The 21,729-nt window shown below is 39.4% G+C and overlaps 1 protein-coding gene across 3 annotated transcripts in view; it reads right to left on the minus strand.

Annotated features, from left to right (window-relative positions):
• Nucleotides 1–21,729, minus strand: part of nrxn1a (neurexin 1a) — a 1,876,664-nt gene that overhangs the window by 150,227 nt on the left and 1,704,708 nt on the right. For all 3 annotated transcript variants that reach the window (XM_078229844.1, XM_078229842.1, XM_078229843.1), the window contains 2 exons: nucleotides 3,917–4,006; nucleotides 2,473–2,792 (listed from right to left, as the gene is read on the minus strand). In XM_078229844.1, the coding sequence (XP_078085970.1) occupies nucleotides 2,473–2,792; nucleotides 3,917–4,006 (410 nt within the window). The remainder of the gene's footprint in view (nucleotides 1–2,472; nucleotides 2,793–3,916; nucleotides 4,007–21,729) is intronic.

Here is a 21,729-nt window from a genome sequence, read left to right on the forward strand (position 1 = left end):
ACAAAACAAAATTCACCAGAATCCTCCCCATTGTGTGTCATGGAATTATTGGATTTGCACCATGAATGCAAATTAATCTTGCCACAGTCAATTAGGGCTGATAATTCGCACTGTAAAGACTCTGTTAATGAGGTGAATTATGGTCCTGATATGCCTCTCAAATGAAAAGAAACAGGAATGAAACAATGGGCAGAATCTTGTCCTCGTTCATATGGTATGTTAGGTGATGGGGCCTTTAGTGTGGAGAGGAGAATGATCGGTGCAGATCCTGCCACCACCTTGATTCAGTTTGTGGTAGTAAGGCCTTCCCGATGTCCCATTGAATGGACTGTTGGGGTTAAAATGGGATTCCTGACAGGTGACAAATCCATCTCCATGCACCTGGCCCGCCCCACGAGATCCAATCAGCTGCCTGCCCAGAACAGGCAGGAACCCATTGATTATGCAAAACTGCTCACTGTCATTTCATTATCATAATGCACCCTCCTCCCCAGCCAGAAGTCACGTGGGCGTAATTTGGAGTTGCTCTTGGAAAGCGGTGTCATGGCATCTCAACTGGGGGACAGGGAGGTTTGTGCTGGAGGGCAGGAGGTCCCCCCGCCCCCCATCCCGTGACAGGGATGCCATGGCTGACTGACTTCATGGTGTGTTTAAACAGTAGTAACTCATTCCTAGCTGTCACTTTTAGGCACTCAACTGGTAAAAAGATCATTCCTCATTGTGTCCTGCAGCAGCTGTGAAATCTCATGTTTAATGATAACTCTATGCATCCTGGCCACTTGGAAACCTGTATGGCTGTATCTGCAATCCACTCAAAATCTTTCATTGCCTTGGTTCATTCCACGATCTCCAGCTGTTGGCGGTTTCTGAATTTGATTCATGCATGAGTGCTTGGGGACCGGAGAATCGCACCCTACATCTTTCTTTGGGTTAAATTTTAACTTAAAAAAAATACTGGTTGGTTTGGATTGGATCTGACCCGGCCATTCTGGTTATAGCTGAAGCCAGTGGATGGAAGGGTGACTAATCCCAATTCAAGGGGATAGGTGGCAGTTTTATATATGATAATGAGATGGCAAGTTTTTGTACCTTCTGCTTTTGAACTGTAATTGTTGTCAGTCAGCTAACTTCCCAAGGAAGGAGAATTTGGCTGCTTCAGGGGGTGAATGCCTTCATGACCACCTCTTGGATCCAAGTGCCCGTCTGAGAAGCCATTGCAACTTGGAGTTCCCCCAACAACTACCTTGCTATCCCCGAGACCTCTGATCTCTCGCACACCACCGAGCCTCAATGCCACTACCATCAGGTCTCCACACCAATCGCGTCCCCTCCTATCACTCTGTCTCCCAATCACTGCCTTGTCTCAACTCCGGTCTACCCCATTCCCAATTGACGCCAACCACCAAAGTCGATCCTCCTCCTGATTGCCTCGCCTTCACTCAGTCCAGAAGAACCCCCTCCAAACTGATATCCATCAATGCCCCCACAACCAATCTCCAGTCTTCCATACATCCCTGCTGCAGACTTATTTACTTCCCAACCAACTAGATGCTCAGCTATAAAGTAAGCTGCCAGGCAGGGAATTAGTCAGTGATATTATTGGCTGAATGGGGGAATAGTCTAAATGGTGTGTTCCCTCTGACATCTGACCTACCTGAGCATCAGGTCAGTGCAAAGTTTGCTCTGTATTTCTGTTGCTGCATCCAATTTTCCACCCTATTTTCATTATTTATTGTTTCTTTCTCTATCATTGATGTTCATTGATTAAGGAGATACACCATTGGATTCAAATAGTCATGAGTGCCAGATGCCCTTTTTTCCTCGTGCCAATGCACATTTCCAGAAATCTGTGGCACAAATATGATTTGAAGGATTTGGTCAAAAATTTAATTCATAGAGTCACACCATTCCAGCAATTTCTGGGCAATAATGCTCTAGAGGACTATTAGTGTGCTTTTATGTGCATTTAATTTTTATAGCTGTTTAAAACCTGCTATTCCTTTGTTCAAGAAAATAATCTTTTCACATTTTGAAACTTATATTGACTATCCAACCTGATTCGCTTGTCTTGGTCACCAATGTCTTCCAAATGCCCCTTGTTAGTTGATTTTCAATAATTATATCATATAATTCTCAACATGAGATGACTGTAAAGGCTTATTGTTAAAAAGAAAACTCAGAACTTACTTGACATTAACTTGACAGTGGGGCTGAAGCAATCACTTTATCTAGTTACCTTAACAGGTACTTCACATTACAAAATGACTAAAATGGAAATATCTCTCTGATGCAGGAAACAATAGTAGAATAAACAGCACTGATTCTTAATAATAGCTTTTACAGAAACTTCATATCATGTCTTTCCACGGTCCTCAGAATGACGCACAATATTAAAGACACTATTTTAATGCAAAATTTCATTCATTAAAAAAAAGACACCCAAAGAAGAAAACAAAACCTGGGGTTACTTACCTGAGTCATAACATCTCTTGTGGTTGTAGACCTCCCTTTTCTGGTGGTAGTAGTGGCCATGGTGGTTGTAGTTTCCATAATGGTGGTTGATATCTCTGCTGGTTTTGATGTTGTTGTTGTTTCTGTTGTCATTGAGGACGCTTCCCCTACTAATCTCACATTTCCTTCTATTTTGATGTTTGGGACACTTTCTGCTGCCATATTAAGTACTTTCAAGCCATTGTAGTACAGACCAGTTAGCTGTCCCTGGAATGGACGAGCTTTGTCCTTGCCACCAATTTTTATAGTTTCTTGGCTATTGAAGATTGTAAGCTGCCGTCCTGTGAAAACATCGTTACATATATAGGAAAAATGTTGAATGTGGACTTAATTAAATTAGGAATTTTATTTTACAGTTATGTGAAGAAACAAATAACTGATGAGGTGGTTAATGACCGCAATAAATTACCGAAGAACACTATGAATAGCAATTTATTGCTCGTGGATGAAATGTGAGAGATGCAGACTTTCTTAGAGTAATTTCATTTCTTTTGGTTGCTTAAAGGGCAATCAGATGTACGGCTTCCCACTTTGCCTTGCACAGCCTTCTTTCAAAAGCAATTTTTACTGAATTTAGAGAAGAATTTAACCATAGTAGAAAATGTTGCTTCACAAAAATAACAGAACACATCGTGAGATCTTATGATGACTTTTGATTGCCTTCCAGCAAGCCTTCCTTTGGGTTAAAATGAAAAACAAAACTGTAAATGCAAATGTGAAATAACGTGACACATAAAAATGAGAAAATTACGTGGAACATTTCACTCCAAAAGAACAAACCTTTGCAACAGTACCACTTTTTTGATCTTTTCTGACAAAAATCATTTATCATACTTTTATAAAGGGTTCAGTTTTTGCACAGCAAAAAGCATGCAGAAAATGTCATTTTATATTGTTAACTTCTTTTCAAACCACAATTCCTTCAAATGTTTGAAGTAAACGTTAAAGGGACTTCAGATCTTCTTTCCAATTCACATGAAACACTATTTAAGTTATCTATAGTTTAAAAGGACGTTGTTGCAGCAATGAAAAAAAATGGATCACAGCTAATTGTACATCCTTTAATGACTAAATTTAGACATAGTAAACATATTCTGTACAGGATTTATCACTGTTTGTTAAATGTCTAGGATTAATGTTGTACATTGATCACAATTAGAAGACTATATTTAACAGTCCCTTTAACCTTAAGTTAATGGGGTATGCTTATTAAACTGCTGATATTTCATAATGGGAAAATAATTATTCAACACGCAATGCAAATATTTCTAACTACTGTTTAAAACATTTTGTTTTATTTAATTTTACTGGCAATTTATATTTTAAGTTTATTAGTGTTACAATCCAACACTACTTGGTTATGTTCAAATTATTTTTTATTTGAAGTTTTAATCAATGTTTTTACCTTTGTCGAGTAGCCAATCATCAACTACTCGACCAAGTCGATATGGGATTCGCTGTCTAGCAATCGCCAGGCGTTCGTTATCATTGTTTCCTTTAAAGTTTAAAGAGACATTTCATTGGTTAAAATCTGTAAGGTCAAAGGTTAAAGGTTAATACTTAAAGCTTGAGCTATACAGTTGTCACATGAATTTTTGAATTTGGAAGTTTAAGAAATGCTATCTACAACATTTCAAATTTTTCAGGCATTTAATTTTTTTTAGCAAACAGAATTATTGTATTAATTAAGAATTAGAAAGCTGCATCGTCAACTAAGTTATTGAAGTTATATTATCGACATAACCAAAACAACAAATTAAATCATATCATATAACAGCTTTACAAAAATATTCATCTGTCTGCTAGTTTTGAAGAGAGCCCATATTAACTAGTTAAACCTTTGCTTCAGTTGTAGGATTTATTTGTGTTCACTGCAATTCTTCTCCATATTAGTCTCTTGAATAAAAGACTATGAAAGCTTAATGCCTGTGACACACACTACTCCTTCCATGCCTTAAGACACAGCTAATGTTAATTTGGTTTTTGTATTCCAAAATTAAAATAAAAACACATTAAATCACTCAAATTAGGAAAGCAGAAAGTGGTAAAATGAATGCTAATAGGTCTTAAAAATCCATTAGGCTGATTATCAGCAGTAATACAAAATTATTGTGTATTAATAAGTACTATACAAAAAGCACAAATGAAGCTAACAAATATCAATTTTAATATGAAGCAAATGAGGCTTTGACAAGAGCAACTGTAAATTTAACAGTCCATTTCTTTCTTGGTTGACATCATGCCTTAAGCAACTGATTAATTAAAAACACACACCAAAGTAATTTAAAATATTTTTGTTTGTTTCTAATTGAATTAAATTCTACACTCCAAATCATTCAGATTTAAAAAATCATTTAATGAATTTGGATTTATTCCATGATCACTGCATAATATATTATTTAGGAACACACACAAATAACCAATATCTGTTTGTCTGTGTCTTCCCGATTTTTTGTTTTAAAATTTACATGCATTCAGAATTTTATGAGTTAACGGTTCCATTTAAATTGGTTTTATGTGAAGTTTGTATGATTTACTCTCAAGTCAGTCAGGCCCATAGCTCTTCCCCAAACAGCTCAAGTATGGGTTGACTGTCAACAAATTATTGTAACGAGTTAAATTATTCCCTCCAACCAGTCACACCAATGGCGACCTATCTACCTGTTGGCTGTAATTCTGACATAGTCCACTATGTGCTTTCAAATTTAAAACAATATGCAGAAACAACCATCTGCTGCACCACATTATGCAACTATGGTACAAGCAGTTCAATAATCATTAACATTTCCAAATAATTGAAAGCTTATTTTGCTAAACCTAGTTAACCTTTCACTATTAACATGGCTTTACCAGAGTTGCCCACACTCAGAAAACAAAATAAAAGAAAAAGATTAAGGCATTTAAGAGAATGTAGGTATCAGTATGGAAGATCACAAATTAATATTTCTTTTGTATTAGTGTTCCTTCACTGTTTTCTTTGTGCTAACGTGTAATTGATTGTACAGTTCATTTTTCTTTTCTAAATATAAACTATTCCAATAGAGGCCTGGGCTTCACCACACAGTTGTCAAAATGTATCCTGCTGACTCTGACTGACATGCATCATCTGTTATTGTGCACAGATTTCTAGCATGAAACTTGTTTGCCACTTTATTAGAAGTTGGCTTGAAAAGGATTTGTTTTGGATAAAAGATGATCACCCAAGTATTTTGCTGTGACATTGCCATTGCTGATTGAATTCCGCGTAGCTCCATTCTTCCACCGAATAGACAATATTTTGTCACATTGTAGTGTATTAATTCTGTATGAACAGGTAGACTTCAAGGGAATAACAGTAATTTAACACAATCTGAGAAAGCAGTGAAAAAGTGAAAGAGGTCAATCCTTTGATTCAGAACTAAAATCTGCAGTAGAATTGAGAAAAAGCAGCAGAAAAAAAATCTTAATCATATCTTCATACCTGCAGGTCAGATGGGATAGACTAGCCATGTCAAGCCAACTGGCATGTGTTCTTTCTTTCCCAATGTACTATATTGTCACTGTTGAAAGCTAATTCTATTTTGCCCTTTCTCAAATAAAGGTGTCAGTCATTTGACATGAAACAGCAGCATCATCGTTGAAAGGCAATGAAGGAGACGGATAAGAAGCTGGAGCTACAGAAAAACAATTCAAACTCCAGGGTATATATTTTATCTTGACAAATACCTTTTTTTTATTTCTGTCTGCTTTGTTCACATTATTTAGCTACCAGGTCACACCTAAGAAACAACAGCCTTCACTGTTCTTCCCATATTGTGTGTTGCATCATCACTGGGGCAATATTAAATGAGAAATAACATTTTACTGGAAATCAGCATTTGTAATAATACACCACAATGTCTGCTTGCTTAGGTCGTGGAAATGTGTCAATGCAAGTTAAACTACTCTGCAATAAGTACAGACCAATGGATTACCTGGGTGTGTTAGAATGCTGCACCGAGCAAGATGCCCGGGATAATATTCAAAGCCACAACAGCAAACCTTCGATTCATAACTGCTGTTTTAAGTGAAAACTTTGATTGAGTTCCTGAAATCATGCCTTTTTATCTATTATTAAGTTACAATTTTTGATTTTTACAACTGAACACCAACTGCTACTGGACTCTGTGTAATTCATAAAAACAGAAAATACAATTGTGACATTATTTGTAGAGAAACAAACCGCCGTTGACTACCACATGCGTATATTAAGTCAACATCAGAGCTCATTAGAAATATTCTAATGGTAAATACTGGGAATTAATATACTTCTTTGAATGTCAGCATTAGCTAATAAAGGTATGAAACACCCTAGCTGCCGGTTTCAGCATAAAATAACAATTAACAATAGGATAGGTCCCAAATGTGTAACCAGGGAACTAAACCGTTTTAATAGCTGATATCAGGAAATTAATTGAAGCAATCTTAACTTGTGATGAGGAGTTCAAGGCTGTCAACTCATTTGAGGTTCATATGATCTTTATCAAGAGATCAAGTTTCAAATGTGGTTTATCATCTAAATCCATCAATTATTTTCCAGCTGCAGTTTAGTCCTTGGTATCTACAGATTGTGACTGATTTCCCTTTGGTGAACTAGCTCATTGCTGTACTGTGAAAGTTTTACTTTCACAACCATGAAATACAAATGCAAGCAGATGAAGGGACTGCAGATATGAAAACTGAGAAATTATTTATATCGCAAATTAATGTGCTTTCCATATCATCCTGTGGTGTGGCAGATTGACATCTCAAAGTAGCGCACCACAGAATTAATAGCAGCATACAGATTTGCATCTATGATTTTCCCAATTAATCTTTCAGTCTTGGCTTATCCATCAGGAGAGATGTTGGGCAGAAGTTGGGAGGGGAAAAAAAATGAGTTAATCCTGCCTAATTTTGTGTGCAACTTGAAGGCTAACTGCAGCAGAACACACTCTGCACACACTCAGTTGGGAATAGATTGCATTTAAATGAGTGCTTCTTGTTCAATATATGAAAATTAAAGATATGGAGGGAAGAAAGAAACTGCATTCATATAGCACCCTTCATGTCATCAGGGCTTCCCAAGGTGCCTCACATTCAAATAAGTATTTTAGAATGTAATCACTTTTAGTTCCAATGTCGACAAATATGACAGCCAAGTTGCACATAGAAAGCGCCACAAACAACAATGAGATAAATGACTGGATAAAGGCCGGAGTTCTCTTGCCTTTTTGTACGGCAAAGTTGTATGCCCCACCACCGCTGCCAGTGAGAATGGAGTATCTAGCACTCAATCAAATCTCTATTCACTGCAGCGGGACTGGAGAACCCCAGCCGTGGGCGAGGTCAGAGAATTCTGGCCTAGGTGTTTTGCTGGTGTTGCTTGAGGAATAACTAACACCTCTACTTTTCTGCAAATATTACCAATGGATCAGTTACATCCACCTCCGAGTGCTGATGGGTTTAAATGTCCCACCAAAAGACAGCTCGCCATGTTTACTTGTGTTATGTGAAGCTAGCTCATTGCTTTGAGCAGAACAAGTCATTTCCAAGCACAAAGAGGATTGTCAGTGTTGTTTAAAAATACCTAGTGGCAAATGTTCCCTCTCTCTTCCCCCTTTCAAACTTCTCCTCATGTAGCAAACCTTTGAAAGGATTTTAGGACATTTGCACAGCTGCTGCCTCTAATACTGCTCCTAATGAAACTCACAAGTGTGTATGTCTCCAAGACATGGCAAAAGGATCTTCAGGTATGTTTCCCTTCCCCAACCCTACATGACTCAATCAGTTCGAGAACAAACCATAGCCTAACCTCAGAGCATCATCCTCCTGCTGCTATACTAGATCAATCAAACAAAAATATTCAAAACTTTACTTTTGGAATGGTATATAATGGGTGTTGATCCAATATCTTGGACAGCATCTTTATACTGCTAAACTCAAATCTTCACCGTACCACCACACACCCCTTAGTATGATTTATAAAATCTAATAAATGGAAATCTTAGCACACAGAATCCCAATTGGTAGGTTGTTTTCTCAAATGTTGAATCTGCTGATATGATTTTGAAGGTGAGAGGAAAATTAGAACTTGCAGGGTCCAAGACTCTAGCGATGAAATCATAGAATCCCTACAGTGCAGAAAGAGGCCATTTGGCCCATCAAACCTGCACAAACAACAATCCCCCCAGGCCCTTTCTCTGTTAACCCCACATATTTACCCTGTTAATCTTTCTGACACTAAGGGGCAATTTAGCATGGCCAATCAACCTAACCTGCACATCTTTGGACTGTGGGAGGAAACCGGAGCACCTGGAGGAAACACACACAGTCATGGGGTGTATGTGCTAACTCCACGCAGACAGTTACCCGAGGCCGGAATTGAACCCGGATCCCTGGCGCTGTGAGGCAACAGTGCAAACCATTGTGCCACCGTGCCGCTCTCAATGAACTGGAACTTTTAATATAATCTAGCATATTGGCTGATTAAAATTAGGTTACTTCAAACATATTTTATGGATCAGTTCTTATTTGTTGAGAGAAGCCCCTTTTTATTTGCTTGATAATGACATTTTACTGATCTCTAAAGAGCCTGAATAAAAGTGTATGGTTATAGATTGTTCTAAAGTCATAATGTCATAACATTTAAAGCTGTCCTGAAGGAATCTAATCGCAGTTGATGACGATGTGTCGCTTTTCATCAGCCCTGCCACACTAAATTCTAAAAGTATATAACATTTTAACTTTGAGCCGTACATTATATTGGTTCCAAAATTATTGATGTGTAATCATTTCTACCTTAATTATATATGCAGTTTTCTAAATTGCTGCTAATTGCGATGGCTTTGGGGGACAGGGCAGTCGGAGCCAGGGGCTCCAAAACACAAATGGGAGTCATGAATCTTCCTGGTGGGAATTCTCCTCTGACCCTCAGCTCCTTGATTATTTCTTTATTTAAATAAGCACATAATCGTCCGAGCTCTCAATGCCTCCTGCATGTCTCAGCAGTGACTTGCTCTCCTGCAGTGTTGCTGAGGCTTGAGAGCTGCTGACCGTTTAATTGGCTGCTTGCCACCTTTAATTGGACATCAGGCAGCCAACTAGGAGTCAGCCTGAGTTTTTTTTAGTGCATCTTCACACTGGGGAATATCGGGGAAGCAATGGAAGGATTCCTGGTTGATTATCAGTCCGTTGAACTGCGTCATGAATGCTCCTTCTGTGACCACCAAGTGCTGGCATGGGACTTGTACCCAGAGGTTCTGGCTACCACTGTGCCACAAGACTTCCCGCTGGCTGCAGCAAAATCAGTGAACTGATTCCGCTGCTGACAAGAGCAGGCTTAGGACCTGCTTTTTGCCAGAACGTTGGGGTCCTAGAGCCCATGTAAAATCCAGGCAAATGCTTCCATTCCCTCGATCAGTACGCCATCAATTGTACAGCGAATAAAGAAGGAGAAGAAAGAAGCATGACGAGAGGGTAGGGGAGGAGGAAAAGAAAGAAGAGGCAACCAGACTCTACTTTCTGCCTATGTTTTCTGCAAAAACTGATCCAACTTCAATACAAGTAACTGCAATCCCAATTCCCCATTCACTAACAGTTCCACACCATCCTGCTCTCTATTGGTGCCTATCACAGCATCTGCTTGGCCATAAATCCAAGAAAGAAGCCTCCACAAAATAAACATTCTAAACCAAATTTATTCACAAATTCATTCCAAATCGTGCACAAATCAATTAAATATCTTGGTATATTCCCTTAGTCCCTGTTTTACAAGTTCCTAGCCCGTCTGAGTGCTGCTACACAGTGTTATAGGGGTTTCAGCATTGTTGGTGTGAGGCTGTGACTTGCAGTGTAGATGCCATGGGAGTAGATGTCAGCAACTCAGCATGGGCAGCAGCTGTCAGGTATGGCTGCCTAAGAAGCAACACTATGAGCAATGGCAGAGCAGGCACGTGAGGATGAAAGCTATCATCCGGAGAGAGATTTGTGCATTATGGAGCCACTGAAACTCCCCCAGTGCAGAGCCTCAACAATCCAAGTAATCTGCAGCAGCACAGATGCTAGATTGCTGTGACATCCTTTTGCACACGATAATCCAGAACCATGGCAGTAGCAGTTTCAGCTTGTAACGCAGTGAACTGAACTTGCATGACTTCAACCTTCGCTTCTGTTGCAGCACTCGGATGTTTTGTGGCTGTTGCTTGTGCTGTAACGGAGACATGACATTGTCCGTAAGATGCCATGGGCTGAATCTTCCACAATGATGGCAGGACAGATACGGCTATGAGAGATTTTGAACTTTTCACGACGCTGTCTCTATTTTGAGGCACCCTCGCGATCTCCCGCCTGGCTCAGCAGCGCTTATATCTCCCAGCGGGGCTAGCGGCAGGACATAGCTGCAAACTCTCACATTCAGCCTCCACTTCATTAATCTGCCCACCAAACTTAATTGAAGGTGCCTTCTTTATTGGCCACCTCCAAGATCATCACGTGCAACAGCCTATCATGGTCGCTTCGGGATTCCCAACCCACAACTGAGGTTGATATAGAAGTTGCGACCCAGCCAAGAAATTCCAGCCAAGCATCTTGGTTGGGCCCACAGGTATGTACACAAAGCTGGTCAACACTTCCATGCTCGAAAGGCTGGGCTCCAAACACTGTGCAAAACCCTTTCCCGAATTGTGCAGGACTCCTCCATTCTCTGTGACAGGTTTCCCAATGAACCAAGCATTTTGATTAGCATACTCATCTTGTGTGGGCGACTCCAAAGTCCTCACTTGTCCATATGAATTCATTGTTGGTTTGGCATCTATGCTGCCCTTGTCCCCTTCCCTAGCTGCAGCCTATGGTCTCACCATATGCAGATCTTGGCTCTAGTTTGTCTTCCAGGATTCATAGAGTGCGAGTATCTGAGCTGGTGCCTGCAATTGTGAAATCAAGTGATAGTTGTCTTCATCATCACCTTCTTCTTGTTGTTCCTCCATTGTCTGATCATGTTGCAGGGAGAAAGAACATGGGAAATATTGTGGTTTTGGGAGTTGCAGGAGGTGGTGATGGAAGTAAGAGGTACGTGTTTATACCATCTACAGCTTATAACTCAAAATTATGGGATGAAAGGGAAGTGGGATCCAAGAGGAAGGTGTGGTATGAGCATATTGTAACCTTCAATGGTTTCAGCCCTTCCACTGGAAATAGACTCAGCAGTGCACATTCCAACAATAGCCAGCATCATCTCCTCCTTGGTAAAGACACGCAGGTATGCCTCTCCCCTTCCAGTTCGCTCCTGCTATCTCTGGGTGCGCGACACATTCTCCTGCAAGTGAGAGGGAAATATATCAGTGAGTGTTGTTCAATCTTTTGGATGATGTGGCTGTCATGGTTGAATAGCTGGCAAAGAGGGAATTGAGGGTGTGAGGTTTTACATTGTCCTGCAAGTAAGAGGGAAATATATCAGTGAGTGTTGTTCAATCTTTTGGATGATGTGGTTGTCATGGTTGAATAGCTGGGAAAGGGGGTGTGAGGTTTGCAGCAGTGGTAAGTGTGTGAGCTTGAGGTGAAGCATATGTACGTTAGGTATGAGACAGAGATTGTTGTTAGATGAATGGTATGCACGTGGGTGATTTAAGCAGTGGCTAAGGCTACAGGTGCAGCAGGTAAGATATGGCATTTGAAGAAGCATTCACTGTCCTTGACTTCATGCGTGAGTTAATTGAACTGCTTGTGGCACTGTATATAGGTCCTCGAGCTCGAGTCCTGAAAATGACATCCAAGGTGATCTATTGTCACTGTCTTTTGATTGGGTGTCTGCAGGGCCTCCTGCCCTCCCTGCAGATTCAGGACATCTTCTTTCCACCTCTTCCCCAGAGAGATCCAGTGGAGCATCTGAAACCTTTGAAGTGTGTGCTCTTCCATGTTGTGCCATTCCTCAATCTTTCCTGGGTCAGATTCTTTTCAATCATGACTCCCACTACCACACACCTTCCTGTAAGAGGTGTAAGCTGGCTTCAAGCAGTGAAGACAAGCTTTAATGATAAAAGTTAGCTTGCCTCTCATTATATTATTCCCCTGCTGATATGTCCAGCCAATGAACAGCACAGCTAGCACTGGCTGCATCTTAAATCATTAAAATGAGCAGGCAGCATGAAATTGGCATGCTGCCTCCATCGCAATCAACAAGCATGGGTTAATGACATTTCCTGCTCCCATTTTCAGGGACTGTCTAATTAAGCCCCACAGTATTTATTCTGATCAGGGCAGAGAGACACATCAGCAACAATTGTGTGAAACCAGCACTTAATGTTCCTGTGTGACCAGCAGAGAATTAGAACTTGATAGTTAAATAGCTTTGCAGGTGGACATATTTAGTTGCTGCATTCAAGTTTTGATTATATTCTAAATACCTTTCCAACAATGTTGCCCATCTAATTTATCAATTTCTGTTTATAAAACCAGTTTTTTTTACAATAATTCAAATTTCAATACACAATGTACTTCAAATTTGCTGCGTTGACATGGAGTTCTGTATTTTTAATAATAATAATGATCATTTTTTATATAAATAAAGCATTTCCATTTAAAATTTGATAGAGTTTGAAAAGGTGCTTCCTCAATGTCTGTCCCTTGCATCAAAATGTCCAGGGGTAGGAAAGTGTCATCATATTTTCTAAGAGTTATGCATGGTTTGAAGTCAACCAACTGGAACAATGGAAGAGAGGTCATTGTTTAGATGAGAGCTCGCAAACTCAAAGCCATAGGCGCCAGAATTGATGGAAAATGGCATTCAGAAGATAAAATCTGTTGCGTGTCAGAGCTAAGCTAACAGAAGGAGCCTGTGGCAAAGCAAGTACTTTAGTCTTTTTCACTGCATTTGAGAGTGGCATTTCAATTTGTGTATTTATGCCTCCAAGACATTTTATTATCCAAGAGTAATCTACTTCAAATTGTACAATTTAAACTGTATACATTTTATTGATGCTATTGGCCAGTTATGTAAACAGATCTTGTAGATAATGACTCAATCACAGAAAAATACAGATGCCGACTATTTTCTTTCATTTTAGTGCAAATGAGTTTTTACATTATTCTTTCTTTGTATGCTAACAGATCAAAATAATGACACTATTTGCTGAAAATGAGGTAAATATGAAGTTATATCAGATTTAGATGTTTATATGTTTAATATATTGTCCGCTATACTAACATTCCTTTTTTGAGTGCATTATAGCTATGGTTTGTGTGCAAAAGGTGATCTAACAATAAATTGCACAAACTAAATTGTGCTAGTTTTGAAAGATTTCAACCTCCACCCCCCCCCCCTCCCCCGTCCCAAGTGTGTGCTCAAAATTACCTGTGTATTGTTGAATGTTAAATCAAGAACCATTGCAATTGAGCTGCTTTGGAACTTAAGTTTTGTTTTTAAAAATGTGCTAAAAATATTGCTCAACAATTTTAAGAGTGGTAATCTGGTGCAGTTTTATTAATATGCCTAACAATGGGTTTATCACAAAAAATATTGATTTTTAATCACTGTATTTAGGCAACCCCCTGTGAGTAACCCAATTGCAAATAAATGTAAATTACTTTGTAAAAATTATACAAATCCATACATTGGTTTCATTGGTATGTAGTGGTCCGTTTCTTAGTTTGAGAAAAAGCTTTTAAAACATGCCTATATGCCCCCCAAAAAACTTGATTTTAAGAACCTCCTCGAAGGCTTGGTAATGGATGCAATTAGTGGAAACTTACCATGGTGATTGATTCGATCTGGGCCATGGCCAGTTTTGTGGTGTGATTTTTTTTTTAAACCAGCACAAAAGACTGCAGAATCTTGTTTTATGCTCAATGTAATTGTGTTTGAAATTTCTTGGTCTTTTGTGCTGGTTTGGCTGGTTTTGGCAAATTGCGTTGAAACAAAACCTGGCAAAAACTGCTGTTCAAACTTGTTGATAACAAGACAATCTCAGTACAGTAACTGGAGAAGTACCTTCTAACTATCTTTGGGGACAAATTAAGTCCATAGCATTTAAAGCACATAAAAACTACAAACTTTCATAAATCATAAGATAATTTAGCCATCATACACAAAGGCCTGGATTCTTGTCCATGAGTTGCTGTGTGGAGTTAATAGAATTCCCCTTTCCGAGAATCTGAATTTTAAAAATGGCTGCCCGGAAGTTGGATTTTCAGTCGTTAAGAAGTGGGGGAACAGGGTGGCAAGGTATATTAGATATTGGGTCAGGAAACCCCGTAAATAGTGAGGAGGATTTTTTCTTGAATTATTTGTTCACAGGGTGTGGATATCACTGACCACATCAATATTTATTGCCCATCCTTAACTGCCTTTGAGAAGGTGATGGTAAGCTGCCTTCTTGAACCACTGTAGTCCTTGTATTAGAGGAGCAGCCCACAGTGCTGTTAGGAAGGGAGTTCTAGGGTTGTGACTCAGTGACAGTGAAAGAACAATGATATAGTTCCAACTCAGAATGGTGTGTGACTTCAAGGGCATCTACAGGTGATGGTGTTCCCGTGTGTCTGCTGCCCTTGTTTTTTAGGTGGTAACGGTCGCGGGTTTGGAAGATACTGTTGATCGTGAGTTGCTACAAGTGCACCTTGTAGATAGTACACATTGCTGCCACTATGCATCTGTGGTGGAGGAAGTGAATATCGAAGGTGGCAGAAGGTGAGATTCCAATCAAGTGGGCCGCTTTGTCCTGGATGGTGTTGAGCTTCTTGAGTGTTGTTGGAACTGCATTCATCGAGACAAGTAGGGAGTATTTGATCACACTCCTGGCGTGTGACTTGTAGATGGTGGACAAACACTAGAGAGTCTGCAGATGAGCTACTCTCTTGTTTTCCGATAGTATTTAGATAGCTGGTCCAGTTCTATTTTTGGTCAATAATAACCCTCAGAATGCAGATAATGGGGGATTCAACAATGGTAATTCCATTAAATTTCAAGGGGAAATGGTTAGCTTTTATCTTATTGGAAATTGTCATTGCCTGACACCTGTATGTTGCAAATGCTACTTGCCACTTATCAGCCCAAAACTGAATATTGTCCCGGTCTTACTGCATTTGGGCAAGGACTGAGGATTCACAAATTGTACTAAACTGTGCAGTCATCAGCGAACATCCCCATTTCTGGCCTTATGATGGAGGGAAGGTCATTGATGAAACAATTGACGATCGTTGCGCCTAAGATTCTGGGTGCAGACATGGGGTCAGCAGAAGGCCTACCTCAGGGCTCTGGCACTTTAGGCAATGATTTTAAAAAATTCCCTCAGCTCTCACCCACCCCCCACCCCCACACACACTCTCCATTCCCTATCCGTATTCACCCATTCCACCTCATTCCCTGTGCCTATCCCCTCAGCCCTTCAAACCCCCATGCCAAGTTATGCCCCTCTACCCACCTGTGGCCCCTCATACCATCCTTGCCGTCTAATGCCCCAATAACCATCATCATGGCCCTTTGTAGCTCCTCTGCCAACTTAGTTGCAACTCATGGCAGCGCATGCCTGCTCACCGCCTTTGCCCTTACACCTACCATGCCAATTCACCCAGTGTCTAGCATGGGCCTATGTTAGAATTCATGCAGAGGTGGGACAGAAATTTATTTTATAGATTTCTAATTTAACTGTCAATTGCAGACTTCACCATATTGAAAAATAATCAATTTGTAGAATAGGGCAATCTGGGAATGGAAGCCCTCATGCTTATATCAACAAACAGAGTGTAATAGCAAGTAATTATTATTTTTTAAACACTGTACACAATTTCTTTCAAAGATCTAAAGGGCAGGACTTTTAAATTTCTTGACAACTCTCAGTGACAGGTGCTTTTGACAGATCCTCTTGACAGTTTGGATTGTTGATTTTGACAGATTTATTGATAGTTCCAATGAACTTGACTGTTAACGAGTTTACGCACTTTTTAAATACGCATTCATGCCTAATTTTAGCAATTTCAAAGGTCTCTTTAACTCCTCCAAAGCATCCTGGGACTAGATCCAACAGGGTAACTTAGTTCTCCAAAGCAGTACTTACCTCTTCAAAGTGATACCTTGGATATCCAAAGAAATGCACAAACTTTGGGTTTCACCCTCCTGGGTTACAAAAATCTGACTTCAGTGGAGCGAGCTGATGATTTGAATGGTCAGCTGCTTCCCTGCAAGTATAAAATGTGAACTACCCCCATTCCTGCTGCTGTGAACCTGACAAGTGCAGTGTTCAGGGGTGGAACCTATTGTCTTTGGGCACTTTCTTCATTTTTGCCACTATGCATGTGCTCTCCGTTGTGGCAAAAATCTGGGTCAGAATCATGATGATACTTTAATGTTAATTGTCTACATGTAGAAGACAATAATCTAATTTGGCCTACATACAGCTTTTATATGTGGGAAGACTGTCAGGTTGGAATTACCATAGGTAATAACAGTAGATGAATATTTCACAAAACATTCCTTTGTCTCTTTGAAAAATAAATGAGTTCATGCCTTTGTTACTGTACAGTATTTGGAGACAATTACCCCCTCATTTTAATTGTCCAGTGAAACCTTTCTTTCCCAGTTTCATTGGATAACACAGCAATGCTGGTGATATCAGTAGAAAAATCAAAGCCAGAAAAGGGAAAAAAGAGACTGTGTACATTGCAAATGATAAGCCACATCTAGAATTTGTGCAGAAAACTTCCAAGAACTAGATAGTTTTCAAAAATGGCACAGCTCTCACTGGAGCAGTGAGACCAGGAGGAGACATAATTGATGTTTTCAGCATTAGTATGGCTGTGAGAGGATGAGAAGGGAAAGACTGATTAAGGATTCAGTGATCGAGGGAGTCAATTTCAAATTGTCAATAAGAAAAGGCAGGTCAAAGTCAATCTTTTACTTTGAGGGCAGTTGGATCAAGAAGTATTTTGCCAGATGGAGTAGTTGACCATGGCACCTTTGAAAGGAAAAGTGCACAAATATTTAAAGATGGGAGGATACAGGAAGAAAGCAGAGCATTATATTTTACATTTCAATTGTTATAAAGCGGAGAGTGGTTCAGACATGGTGAATGTTTTTTTCTGTGATGCCGACTTCTATGTTTTGAGTTGGCATTTTTAAAATATGTTTCAGATGTGCTATTGTGCTCTAAAGCCAAAAATGACTGTTTGCAATATTAATTAACTTATACATAATTCTTTTGTCACTATTTTAACTGAGGAATTAAAGGACTTAACTTAAACAGCTGGTGTTTAATCAATAATATTGCAAATAGTAATTTCGAGCTATCAAATCTTTTAATTCATTTTGTAACAATGAGAGAAATTGCATTGATCTAAAACTGTTAAATCCCAGCAGCATTGGTTCAAATTAGTTAAAGCAATTTCAGCAAATAAATATTTGCATGGGACAACTGGAAAATTGCATTTGTATGCATTCAAATGCAAGTTAATGCAATATAAGAAGGGCCCTTTGATTTATTCTGAAGCAAGAGAATTGAAAAAAAATGCTCACCAATTTACTATATGCACTGGCCATAGCCTTTGGCTGAATGAAAAGTAAAATAATTCAAAGGGCTAGCATTTAGATTGGCTTAGATGCATATTGTTCAGCAGAAACAGACAAGAATCACAATATTTTATCCCAAAGATACCTGAAAGTTTGCTGTCAAAACATTAACACCTCAATGCTACAGGCATCTTTTTTCAGAAAATAATGAGATACTCAGGCAACAGTACAAACTTATCCATTTGCCAGGGATAGAAGGCACTGATCTTTGGAAAATGATGCTTGCTCCAAGATCTGAAAAATTTAGATTTCAGTGATTTAGGATACAGGGATGGACTATTCATTGCAATCACTGAATGACAAAACAACTTGCAGTATCTTCACAAAACAATTTGATTTGCACAAACTGTTAAAATGGCCTATGCGTGATTGTCATTCTAGTAGTCCAAAAAGGAGAATAATTACAAACAGTGCACAAATTGACCACTGGTTTCTAACAAACTGCATTATTATTGTATTGATGCAATAGAAAGATTTTTCTTTTCATGTGCACTGTATCTTGCTTCTGGCTATTGTCATCTATCATTATTGCATCACATGACCATTATTTCTACAGACGCGGCTTTCAGAAAGGAGGTCTACACAATCCAGTCCTGACAAAACATATCAGTCAGTCAAAGCAAACCAATCAAAAATAATGTTGTTTTGTGACAACAATTTGTTTTAGCTAAAACGTCACAGCTTGCTACGGGCTTGTATGGGTACCTCAGAATGGTTCAATATGCCACAACAATCAGTCAGGCATTTCCAATTTTAGGAAGTATAACTTTTCATTGTTGCACCCCCATCTTTGACCTGCGAACTTGAAAATATTTTCCATATATCCATGCACATAAATTTATTGGATAACAAATTGGGCAATTTTCCAACTAGTTCTAACATTCACAGAGTTCAAAAATCTCAATCTCCAGTGAGGGAATTGCAGATTTCATTAAAAACATCTCCAGTGATAATGCAGATGAGACTAGGGGGCCCAGATGTTTGTTCATGACCAACCTTAAGCTCAAAACCAGCGGCAAACAGTAATTGAGACGTTGAAAATGATGACAAAAGGATCATATGAAATTGATCCTCTTTCATCATCAGGACATGACCAGTATGCTGGTGAAGCCAGGCATGTCCCATGGGGCAGTGTACCTGTAAAGCAGCAGATGAAATTTGCCTGCTCGCGATGCTACCCACTGGAACAACAGTGATTCAAGTGCTGGAGTTATCGAGAAGGAGCAGCACTGTAGCAGACTGCAGTTTTTATTGTGGAGGCAAAAGGAACACTCCGATTCCATCTGACTCCATGGTCAAGTTAGTAAAAATGTTTCAATTTACCTTTTTATTGGCAGCACTAATTGACCGATGGCTTGGTTGCTCTGCACCTGATGTAGAACCGAATGCAACATGTATGGTGCTGGGGTGCCAATCATTTTTGGGAAGGGGTGTGAAATAGCCTCTGCAAATTGGGGACCAGATTTCTGTTTCTGGTGGGCCACCCTCCATGACCAAAGGACACTCTGACCACTCTAATGTGGCATACTCTGCCTGGCACTGAATGAGCACACACATCATTTTCTGTGCAAGGTTTCATCTGATAAATGTGCATGGCACGATCTAATCTTCCAGTCCCCAAGGGTCTGCAGAGAATTACAAGTATGAATCCATGAATCCACATATAATGCTCCCTACTAATAAACAGAAGCTCCACTGCACTGGATAACCATGCTTAACTTGGCTTCTTATATATGCTTATTAGCCATGGAGTGAGAAATGTAAACTAGCGCCGTGACAACATATTGAAATATAATCTTTTTGACACTAAGAACTGAACTGGAACAGCGAGTGCATTTTTATTATGGATAAGATTGTGCTGCAATCAGTATAATTAGTTATGGTTTTTAATATGTAAAGTTGCAATTTGTCACAGACGTTCAAATTTAAACTAGCTCATGGGACATAACTAAAATGCAATGCTGGACTTGTCGCTATTGTTCTATTTAGAATTTTGTCAGTTTTACGTTAGTTTATTTATTGGTTGAATTTGTGTCGCCATTTTAATCTCACTTCAATTATATCAAGGAAATATCTGTTCTCACAATGCCTGTCTTTTCATTACTTAAATAATAAACTGAAGCCATGAATTGTTTTCTAAGTAGAAGTAAACTGAATTTGTCCATGACTGACTTACGATTTCACCATTTGTCAGTTGTCTACTGAGCCTCATCAGTAGTATATAAATTATTTTTCATGCCTGTCTGTGACATTGCTGCTATTTCCTTCCAGCACCATGAAAAATAATCGTAAGTTATTTTGGTGCCAAGAAATAACAATATTCATAATTACAACGTACATCTGAAATTATCGATAGTAACTTGAAAGCAATTAATTGATGCAATGATTTTCACCACTCAAAGCTTAATAGCATTTTGTTTTTCTGAGGGCAGCAAAGTAATGTTTGGGCACTTATGCTTGTGTTTCCTTTGCATACGCCTCTCAACAATGTTCTCAGATTCAGCAGTCGTGTGTCCCCTGTCGGTAGATTTGCAGGTTAGAATCCATCTGGTTCACCAATGTCCCTTAGGGAAGGAAATCTACCATCTTTACCTGGTACCAATCAACATAATACGATTGACTCTTAACTGCCCCCTGAAGTGGGACAACAAGCCACCCAATTCAATGTTGCCATGCTAGTGACCCCTATATCCTGTCAAAGATTACATTTTTCAAAAGATACAGCCAACAAATTGAGTGTTCCAGGTCTGTTTGGTTTCATTCTAGCTAAAACAGCCAACCAAGCAACTTGGATATAAGTTCAGGAAACCTTATTACCAGCCAAATAAGCAGATAGAGTTTCTACAGCATATGGTTATTGCTGTTTTGAAGGAGTGTAATCTTGAATAAAGTCTCTAGTTTGATTATTAAAACATACCTTTGTTAAACAATCTATAATTTAGGACCATGGACTTCACACGGTGCAGAAGGAGGCCATTCGGCCCATCAACTCTCCAAAAGAGCATCTTGGTCAGGCCTATCCCCCCCCCCCCCCCCCCCCCCCCCGCCCACCCTATCACCATATTACCATGGCTAATCCACCTAACCTTTGATTCAATTTATTGTCACATATATTGGTATGCAGTGAAAACATTTTTGGACACCAAGCGGCAATTTAGCATGGCTAATCCACCTAACCTGCACACCTTTGGACTGTGGGAGAAAACTGGAGCATCTGGAAGAAACCCATGCAGACACGGGGAGAACATGCAAACTCCACACAGACAGTAACCCAAGGACGGCATTGAACTTGAGTCACTGTGAGGCAGCGGTGCTAACCACTGCGCCGCCTTGCTGCCCCTATTACTTGAACTGGGTGGATTTTCAATTGTTTTCTGAAAACATTTATCTATTTTATTCTGCAAAGTTTATAGAAGAAATTTAAAGCAGGTTTTCAGCAAAACAGAGCAACTGTAACTTTTCTGTGATGCAGCTCTTTTTCTCCTGAGGTGAATTTAGCTATATATTGCACATGTCAAAGCAATTAATTCATTCTGATACCTTGGGCAAAAAATGCAGATTGATTTCTGTGCAGTAGGCTCCTTCCCTTTCATAAAATTAATGTTCATGCCAAAAATGTTGTAAAATGTGCCAGGGAAAGATACCTTCAACAGCTTTAAATAATT

The sequence above is a fragment of the Mustelus asterias genome, chromosome 15, assembly GCF_964213995.1.
Source record: "Mustelus asterias chromosome 15, sMusAst1.hap1.1, whole genome shotgun sequence".
In the NCBI taxonomy this organism is placed as follows: Eukaryota; Metazoa; Chordata; class Chondrichthyes; order Carcharhiniformes; family Triakidae; genus Mustelus; species Mustelus asterias.